Source organism: Palaemon carinicauda, chromosome 19 (assembly GCF_036898095.1).
Source record: "Palaemon carinicauda isolate YSFRI2023 chromosome 19, ASM3689809v2, whole genome shotgun sequence".
Classification (NCBI taxonomy): Eukaryota; Metazoa; Arthropoda; class Malacostraca; order Decapoda; family Palaemonidae; genus Palaemon; species Palaemon carinicauda.
The window spans coordinates 22,161,948-22,172,897 of NC_090743.1; the positions used below are offsets into that span (position 1 = coordinate 22,161,948).

The 10,950-nt window shown below is 34.5% G+C and overlaps 1 protein-coding gene across 1 annotated transcript in view; it reads right to left on the minus strand.

Annotated features, from left to right (window-relative positions):
* The window catches only part of LOC137658514 (terminal nucleotidyltransferase 5C), a 543,056-nt gene extending 535,856 nt beyond the window's left edge, over positions 1 to 7,200 (minus strand). Inside the window, exon 1 of the mRNA XM_068393287.1 lies at positions 6,971 to 7,200. Coding sequence (XP_068249388.1) covers positions 6,971 to 7,093 — 123 coding nt within the window. The 5' untranslated portion in view covers positions 7,094 to 7,200. The remainder of the gene's footprint in view (positions 1 to 6,970) is intronic.
* Between the last annotated feature and the right edge of the window lie 3,750 nt (positions 7,201 to 10,950).

The window sequence follows — 10,950 nt, forward strand, 5'->3', positions numbered from 1 at the left end:
ACTTTCATCAACTGAAATATGATGCCCTAATGGGATTCATAAAAAGCCACCGGAAGCTGTTAAATGGTGCATTAATGGCCAAACAAATTAACTCTGAAATCCATCTTCATTTCCTTTTCCCCTTTCCTTTTGTCTTAAGCTAATTAGAAGCATTTGTCTGAATCACTTACCGGAAACGACCACTCTATCAATGAATGCAACTGAATTAGCCTGATGAAACTCAAAAAATTATTAGTTTTACTAAGGAAAAGAAATATAGATTTCCTGTTCTCCATGTAAATTTTATACATCTCCCCTATATAATAAAGAGCATATGTCTACCTACACACACACACACACACACACACACACACACACACACACACATATATATATATATATATATATATATATATATATATATATATATATATATATATATATTAAAGTCACACTGATCTCTCCGCATCCTTCGGGTAGGGGTGAGAGGGAGTAGTCATACTCTAGGGAGAGGGAAGTGTGTGTTTGTGTATATCTATGTCCAGATTTAGACGTCTTTTTTGACGGGTCGCATACACTAGTTTGGTATAATAATATTACGCACGATGTAAATCCTAGTCTAGACACTTAAGGAAATATTTTAATAATGAACGAAACCTTGAACTTCTCACACCATTCGCTGAATAAATTCTGGTTACAAATATAAGAACATTTCCCTAAGTTCACGACATGAATTATTCTAAGAAATAATAATCGTAAAAAAAAAAACCCGTTCTCTACATTTACAACTCTTCTCCTGAGAAAACAAGAAAAATCTGACTCTCAACGTCTAGTTTTTAAGTTACCTCTCTGATTTTGAGGCACGAGATTCGTGTGAAAAAGGGACTTACTAAGGGAATAATTCTTTCTCTCCTCTCAACTATTATCAGCCTACATTTTCGAATCTTACAAAAACATTGGACGTTGTGTGTGTGTGAGAGAGAGAGAGAGAGAGAGAGAGAGAGAGAGAGAGAGAGAGAGAGAGAGAGAGAGAGAGAGATCATAGTTCAACTTAGTATTCATTGAGTATACAGGAGGCGGATCCCTTACGGATATTTAGTTAACCTCCTCATGCACAATTGTTAACAATACGATACTATTAGAAATGCAAGTAGAAAAAGCAATGACAGTGCGCACCTCCGCCAAAGTCAAACACCCTAAGGGCAGCTATGGGAATTCAAATGACTAGAGATTAGTAGGAGACATGATCGCCGGTCTCACTTTCTTCAAGATAATGATAAAAAATTTGCTAAACAAATTCACGGGAAATAGTATGTAGGGTGTCGGTTTTTACCATACAAGACTGAGCAATCCGAATACAAATTCCCCATAACATTAGGTCCTTTCTTCCCATTTCTATATCTCCTGACGTATAATTTGTCAGTAATCAGACTCAACGTTATTCAAATTTTCTTAAAATTCCATGAATAACTTCTTAACTAATCCTCACTTCAAACATACAAACAAACAAGCAAACATAATCGAATAAGTAAATAGGAAATCTAGGCATTGAAGATGAATATACCCTAGCACGAAGCTTGGAAATATTAAATAAACGAAACACAGGTAGTGTGTGCTGCCGGTTATCATATAAACAACGAATAATAATAACATTCCTAACATGAAGTTCAAGATGGCAAATAACACCGATGAGAACAAATTTCATAAAAATCTGTTTTTGAAACTCCGGCTCAGAATATAAATTGAACATTTCTTCCACAGATAATTCATCGTCATTCAGTAATGTCTCAAATAATAAGAAACACATCCAACGAGTTTATGCGCTTTGGCGAGCATGGTTCAAATTACCATGTAAATATACAGCGACACGTCCCTAGGTGAAAAAGAACATTACCACATAACGCGAGAAGAAAGTCCCCACTATGATCAACGCCTGACAGAACTTTCTATTGACCTACTGATAGCATCATCTGAGAGGGTACTATAGCGAGTGGGGGAGCTGCCCATCGCAATATCACCCTCCAACATGTGTAGGAATATGTCGATCCCTTTTAATTCTGACGTTGAGGAATTCTTTATGCGTCTGGCTTCATCTTCGTCAGTTATAGAATAAATATCTTTTCTGGTTATCAGATGTACCTTCTTTCGAGATAAAAGAGAAAGATATGTTAATACATTTCGAGGAAGGCACACTACAGCTTCTCTAAATGAAAAATAAAAATAGAATCCTTTACATAAATAAGAGAAAACTATATAAAGTGTTCTACTGATATAAATGATAGTTACATTAATATTAAAAAATCATGAAATAAAAAATATGTTACAATACATTTCGAGATATTGATAAAAGACATTTAAACGTTTCTAAAATGAAAATTAAATTAAATCCTCAAAAGAAATAAGAGGAAGCTATATCAACGGTGCTAATGATATAAAAGACGTTGACATTGAAAAATTATGAAATAAAAAGTATATTACAATACATTTCGAGATATAAAAGAGACAAAATGAAATCATTTAAAGAAATAAGAGAAAGCTATATCAAATGTGCTAATGATATAAATGACAGATAATTTCATTGAAAAATTATGAAATAAAAAGTATATTATTGTTATTATTATCATTATTATTATCATCAGCATCATCATCATCATCACCATTATTATTATTATTATTATTATTATTACTAGCCAAGCTACAACCCTAGTTGGAAAAGCAAGATGCTATAAGCCCAAGGGCTCAAACAGGGAAAAATAGCCCAGTAAGGAAAGGAAACAAGGAAATAAATATACGATATAAAAAGTAATGAAAGCTTAAATTTTTTTTCTTTAAAAAGCATTAACATAAGCATGAGCGATACATCGATTTCCTTCAAGGAATTGCATATAAATTGTCTTCTATTATAAAAATCTCCATATTTCAAGATAAAAAAAAAGCACCATATATTAACAACCCACGTCGTCCGCCCACTACGAGGCTGGGTAATGGATTCTACTCAAACGCCTGGTGGACCAAAATCTATGTGGGCGCATAATTATTCCACCCCCTCCGGGATCTGGATGCTCAAGTCTGATTTAATATGCTTTTTAATAACCTCTCTTAATAAAAATTAAGATAAAGCACATTGTGTAACATTCTCATCTGCAGCTATATTAAAAATGCAAAATAGTAGACAGGTGAATTTACATATTTCTTCTTATAAATTTAGTGTACAGCAAATCAGGTGTTAATGAATTGTACCTGAATCTATTTAACCAACTGTTATTAACTGGTTACAAAACCATGATTTCATTTTTAAGTAGAAATAAAAAAGGATATACATACACACGAAGCACAATACAATCACATACAAACTCAAACACATACATTTTATATATATATATATATATATATATATATATATATATATATATATATATATATATAAATATATATATATATATATATATATATATATATATATATATATATATATATATATATATATATATATATATACACACACACATATATGTAATGCATATATATACATTTTATATACGTATGTAAATATTTCTGCAGTAACTTCATCACAACATAGATATAATAAAATAAAAAGACGCAAATAAATTTCACATAACTTATGCTATTCAGTATAAGCATAAACTCTTTAAAATATGTCAAGCAACAACGCGAAAAAATGGATAAACGAACAAGTCTCAATGGAAGGAGGAAGACACGACACACACAGGATAACAATCTCAGCAGAAAAGACCTGAATACCAAAACTAAGAGAAATCCCAAAGCCTGACCTGGTTTGCCAAAGCAGGTGATCAGCGAAAATCATGCGAATGGGAACAAATATCTGAGTTTAAGAGAGGGACAAATATATGAATTCTTTTGTCTATAAAGACAATAAGGTGAAAAAAAAATTATACGCTTCAATTACAACGGGGTGGTTGAGAAGAAAGCACAGTCACTTTAAATAGCTGAATGGCGCAATGTGAGTGAAGGGGCCGACCCACTCCCCATGAGCCTTCTGTACAGATGCATGAAGCAGCTAATTTTATGGAGGTTTTGCTACAGTTGAAGGATAACTGTTCGTGCCTTGTGTTGTTCTTCCTTGGAGAAAATCCTATGATGAATATTACGGCTTAATGTCCTAAAATAGTGAGAATACCTTAACGTGGTGAAAGGGTTTGTGTATCATCAGGATAAGCAAAGCTGTACTATTCAGGGTCACACAAACTAGGCTGGTTTGCTGTGAGCGATCAGACTAAATTCTCCCACCATCACCAATCCTCAATGGCCTAACCCCAGAAATGAATATACACATATTTGAAGCCTTTGCCCTGCAGAGGAATATAAATGGATGGATTTGTTTTATAAATATAAATATAAATATATATATATATATATATATATATATATATATATATATATATATATATATATATATTATATATGTATACTGTATATTATATATACTGTATATATAAAAATATATATATACATATATATATATATATATATATATATATATATATATATATATATATATATATATATATATATATATATATATATATATATATATATAGTTAAAACTAAAATAAGCTGATGGAGGTTTTAACTGTGAATCAAGGTCCATAAACTTAACAGTGTTCTTTACAACTATTTATCATAGGATATGAATGGCATCCAAGACGTTGAATTTAAACAAAAAAAAAAATCGCGAGATAAGGCAATGAGAGAGAGAGAGAGAGAGAGAGAGAGAGAGAGAGAGGAGAGAGAGAGAAAGAGAGAAAGAGAGAGAGAGAGAGAGAGAGAGAGAGAGAGAGAGAGAGAGAGAGAGAGAGAGAGAGAGAGAGAGAGATGGACTGGTGCCAAAATCAATCACGTGAGGTTTCATGACTTTAACATCCGCATAATCCTGTGCTACCTGATTATATAAAAGACATCACGAGGAAAAAGGTTATTTTTTTTAACACTCAAATTTGGCGATGTTTATATAATGAGAGAATTTTCAGTTCTAAAAATGTGATTCAAATAAAATAACGGGATACAAGTACAGTGCATATATATATATATATATATATATATATATATATATATATATATATATATATATATATATATATATATATATATATATATACTGTATATACACAGAAAACGGGGTTAAAAAACGGAACGATACATACGCAGACAAAATAATAATTTTAGGTATGACACTAAAATCCTATAACATACCGCACGTAGCATATCTCTCTCTCTCTCTCTCTCTCTCTCTCTCTCTCTCTCTCTCTCTCTCTCTCTCACACACACACACACACACACACACCATTTATATAAGACGTTGATGACAACATTTTCTCCCTCTCTTCCTCCTGTAAATCCAAAAACGTTATAAAAATGTTCACACAACAAACCATTAAAGCCAGCGTTCCGTAATTGGAAAATTTCATATAAAATCGGTCATTTTAATTGGTTGGCTGCAACGTGCGTTTACAACTTCCGTAATAATACGTCAAAGAAATGCGAAAGTTCTGTAGAAGTCATCGAGTCTGTTTAATCAGAGCAAATAAAAAGCTCCCAATTAAAACCTAATTTTGAAAAGTCTTTTGCCTTTTATATTGCCAGCCAATTAGCACAAGGAAATGCTTTTAACTTTGATATTATTTCCTTGAGAGAGAGAGAGAGAGAGAGAGAGAGAGAGAGAGAGAGAGAGAGAGAGAGAGAGAGAGAGAGAGAATGCAAATAAATGACATGATGCTAGTTACAGTATTGAGAAAAAAGGCAACACAAATATTCTAATTTTCTAATACAAGAAATTAATTTGAAGCACTATCATCGAAAAAAAAACCACAGACACACACACACGAGCAATTCGGCAATAGAATTAAGAGTATCTTCGGTCGCATATCATATATATTAAAAGAAGGTAAAACAGACCTAAAATTGGAGCAAAGTTTTAGAAAATGGTAGAAAACATGAAAAACAACAGCAAGAGAACCGGCATTATAATCAGCTCTAATAACCGCATCAAACGAGAATCAAAGAAAACAACCGGAACGAATCGAAGACAACGGAGAAACGAGAGGTATGTATGTGTGTGTATATATATGTGTGTATATATATATATATGCATATATATATATATATATATATCTGTATATATATACCCACAAACACACACTAGTGTACGCGACCCGTCATAAATGACACCTAAATATTTAGAGATGAACACACGCAACCCCCGCTCTCACCAGGGTATGACTACTCCTCTCCCCCTACCCGAGAGATGGGGAGAGATCAGTGTAACCGGATATATATATATATATATATATATATATATATATATATATATATATATATATATATATATATATATATATATATATATATATATCCACACTTGCTATTTACTATATAGGTGAGATAAGAATGGGAGGAGATTGAGAACCGGTGGGTAAAAAGGAAGCCACGTGGCCTTCCGGCTCCAAATCACACGCACACACACACCCGCACGCACACAAACCCAGTCACCTGACAAAACTCATGTGTTGACGCCCGTCCCGAGAGAGGGAGGCATCGTAAACCATGCAATCGGAGTTTGCTGTGGCACTCAGTTTTAAATTCTCGGAAGTGTTTTGTTCAAAAGATAATTCTTTGGATAATTAAAGAGATTTGTATGTTTAAAAATAGTTTAGGAGCAATGTAGTAGTTTGTATTAATTTAGAATTACTGACATGATTGGTTACGCCTTTTCTGTTAGTTTACTGAAAGTTTAATTTAATAAAAATATCTTATAATATAAGGAAAAATTAAATGTTCTGATATTAACTGTAAAACTGTACTTTATATTTGACCACTATTAAAAATAAATCAAGCTTAAACGCCATATAAAAAGGCACAACACATGATAAAGATTTAATATTGAAAAATAAAGATCAACCCAAAATGTTAGATATATTCAGTCCACTAAATCCGTGCACAGAGACCCATATACCTGTATTAACTCCGGCGGGAAAGTCGTGGGCGGGCCATGGGCGGCTACCGAAGCGCCCTTGGAACCATGGGCGGCGTTGGCGTTGAGACCGTTGGAAGAAAGGGTGCTAGTGTTGGGATCCATCACTGACAACAGGGCGAAACTGCGATGGACGAAATTGCAATTTGTATTATCGAAGGAATAAAATCGAGCTGCGACTGATGCTTAAGGAAGACACTAAACTCAGACACCAACACAAGAAACGAGTGCTAGCAAGCGACTGGGAGAGAGACAACCAACACCCCCTTCTCCTCCCTCCCCCTCCTTATTTTCTGAGACACATGAATATTCCCTCCCTCTCGCCCCTCTCTACCCCTTCTTTAAGAATGTCTACCAAGACATCAACCCCTTAAAACAAACACCCTTCAAGTCTGCTCCCTTAATTCACAAAGCCTTTCTACTTCACATGTGGCTTGGCACGAAAGGCTTTTTTGTATTAAGCAATAATCTATAAAGTACTTTTGCTATTTCACAAATATTAGTGAAATAAATAGATACTAATGTAACTAACCGATCCAATATATCTCTCCTCCTTTAAGAAAGGTGGTGAATAGAAGAAAATTGAAAATCAAGTTTCAATAAATTTCAACACTAGGAGGAAAAAAAAAATAATATTGCAACTCAAAATTTCACCAACACTGTAACAGAAAAAAATAGACAATACTACTACAACTCAAAATTTCACTAACACTGTAACAGAAAAATCAGACAATATTGCAACTCAGATTTCACCAACACCGTAACAAAAAAAAGGAAAAACAGAAACAGACAATAATATTGCAACTCAAAATTTCAACAACAATGTAACAGAAAAACTGATAACAATATTACAACTTAACATTTGCATTACTGAAAGCATAACAAGATAGTTTTAAAGTTACTTTCACAACTACGATTTCATGAGGATACAGCACAAAAAACGGGAGGGATACAGTGTTTGGAGGGTACAGTGCAGCAATAGGGGAAGAGAGATTTTACACGTCGACAGGATGAATGCTGATGACCCCAGAACAAAAGGCATCTGGATTCTTAATGACTGGATGCTCCTTCAGCAGATCCTAACCCCCCTCCCTTTCCTCAAACCCCCCCCCCTCTTCACCCCCATTTCCCCAACCAGCCACACATGGGCTTTCATATGGTTAGGTCGTCAAACAGAATACCTTCAATGGTCAATTACTACGGTCTAGTTCTTCTTTTAGAGTGATCTGCTCAATTTTTTAACGGTTTTATGTAATTTGTGGGATGATAATAGCCGATATAATAACCATGATAAAATTATATAATCTATAATCATCTTGCTGGGGAAAATTAGTATAAATGCAACAACAGCTCTAATAAAGTTTTATCTCAAATAGGTGTTATCTCTACGTAAATAATTCTCAGACACTCATCCACGTTAACGTAGAGCTGGACACAAATTACTGGCATACTTCACTCTGAAGAAGTGCACCCTGTCACAACTCTACTAGGCAGTGAGTTCCTGTGTCAACGTTGCCCCGCCCACAACCTCCGCAATCTCTCCCTACACAAGCTGTTTGGTTACTCGCCTCGCAGTAAGGGTGTGACAAGGGGTATTTCCTCAAAGCGAGACGTACCATAAATTCCTGTGTCCAACTGTACCCCAATGGAAAACCAATTACCATTACCTAACCATCTGTTCCGTTCCCTCATCCTTCCTTCAATTTTGTTCTTCGTTCTTCAACTTCTTTCAACTTTAACTTTATTTCTAAACTATATTCATCGGCGTTGAATATCCTCCCCGGACCTAGCGCTGGGCTATATGGCCCTAATAGTATGAATCAGTCAAGCAATCAATCATTACTAAAAGAAAACATTGCAACTGTCCATTCTAATACAACAATAAAAGGAGATTGTTAGGTTTGTAATGAAACGTCAAATTCAAACTATTATTTTCTCAGTGTAAAAGGAGTGTTGTCGGCGGACATTTGAACTTGACTGTAGCAACTTATAAAAATCTCTCGACCCTAAAACCACAAACAATTGTGAGATTCTTGTGTAAAAAGTATCCACACTTCACTCGAGCCAAATACAAACTGAATAATTTTTCGAGCACTGTATTTTCAATTGTACCCACGCAATACATACTACTTATGTTATTTGAGAGCAACATGCAGGAAAACGTAATTTATTTTTTTGTGAAGAGCTTTTTTTTACATAGGTCACAGACGATCAGGTTTCATAGAAAGAAAACCCTCAAAATTAAATAGAATAACATAAAATTCCACAAAAACTGTTGCTTGCTCTGATCAAGTGATATCAGCAAATAGACACTAGACATATGTATAGTCATTTTGTTGATAGAATAAAAAGAAAACATTGATATGAAAAAAAAACTTAAATAACGGGGAAAGGTTTACAACTTTTGCTAAAGCTTTTGCCTTCCCATAATTAAGAAAATATAAAGTGAACCTAAACGATTTTTAACAAGAGAACCTTACTAGAATAATAGAGAACCTTACAAGAAAAACAGAAAACCTTATTAAAAAATAAAATCTAACATTATATACATCTTTCTAGTTGGTTCATAAAAAGTGTAATGCTTATAGCCGTTTAATAACATATATTCGTAAATATAGTATAGAAATCTGCAATGCATAGATAATGAGCACATTTAAGCAAAATAATATTGATCTCGTTGACAGACATAACAAAACCAAATGCAGTCGTTTATAGTCTACTGCAGGTCAAAGGCCCCAGACATGCCCTAATTCATGTCTAGGTTTGGCCAGTTTTCATCACCACGCTGATGGTGGGAGACTTTAGTCTGATCGCTCACGGTAAACCAACCTAGTATGGGTGGCCCTGACTAGTAGAGCTTTGGCCAGGGCACCAGCCACCCGTTGATATACTACCGCCAGAGAGTTGTGGGGTTCTTTTACTGGCCAGACAGTAATACATTGGAGCCTTCTCTCTGGTTACGGTTTATTTTCCCTTTGCCTACATACATTGAATGGTCCGGCCTATTCTTTACATACTCTCCTCTGTCCTTATACACCTGATAACACTGAAACTACCCAACAATTCTTCTTCACCCAAAGGGTTACTGCACTGTTATTGTTCAGTAGCCACTTTCCTCTAAATAACGGTAAAAGAGACTCTTTAGCTATGGTAAGCAGCTCTTCTAGGAGAAGGACACTCCTAAATCAAACCATCGTTATCTAGTCTTGGGTAGTGCCATAGCCTCTGTACCATGGTCTTCCATTGTCTTGGTTTATAGTTCTCTTGCTTTAGGGTACACTCGGGCATACTATTCTATTTTATTTCTCTTCCTCTTGTTTTATTAAAGATTTTATAGTTTCAATAGGAGATAACCACTTTAATGTTATTGTTCTTAAAATATCTTATTTTTTCTTGTTTCCTTTCCTCACTGGGCTATTTTCCCTGTTCGAGCCCCTCGGCTTATAGCATCCTGCTTTTCCAACAAGGGTTGTAGCTTAACAAGTAATAATAATAATAATAATAATAATAATAATAATAATAATAATAATAAAAATGTCGATACATAAAACCCTTTCACCACGTTAAGGTATGACCTAAAATACCTTACTTATCTCAACGACCAACAACCTCCCCGCAAAAATGCCGGTAAAATTACTATAAAAACCCTAATACATGTATGCATGTATGTATGCATGCATGTATGTATAAATTGAAAAAAAAAAAATGTTGCAGTACGACAGAGGCTTCCCGAAGTCAATACTGGCAGAAGGACCCAACAGACGAGTGACCCCTCCTTGAACCGACACAATGAGTGATGCAATTTGATCAATAAAACCGGGGATCGTCTGAAACTGGCCGACAGTAGCAAACAATATTATCTGGCACTAAGAAAGTAAAGAGAAAAACATGTGTGTGTAAAAGAGAGAGAGAGAGAGAGAGAGAGAGAGAGAGAGAGAGAGAGAGAGAGAGAGAGAGAGAGA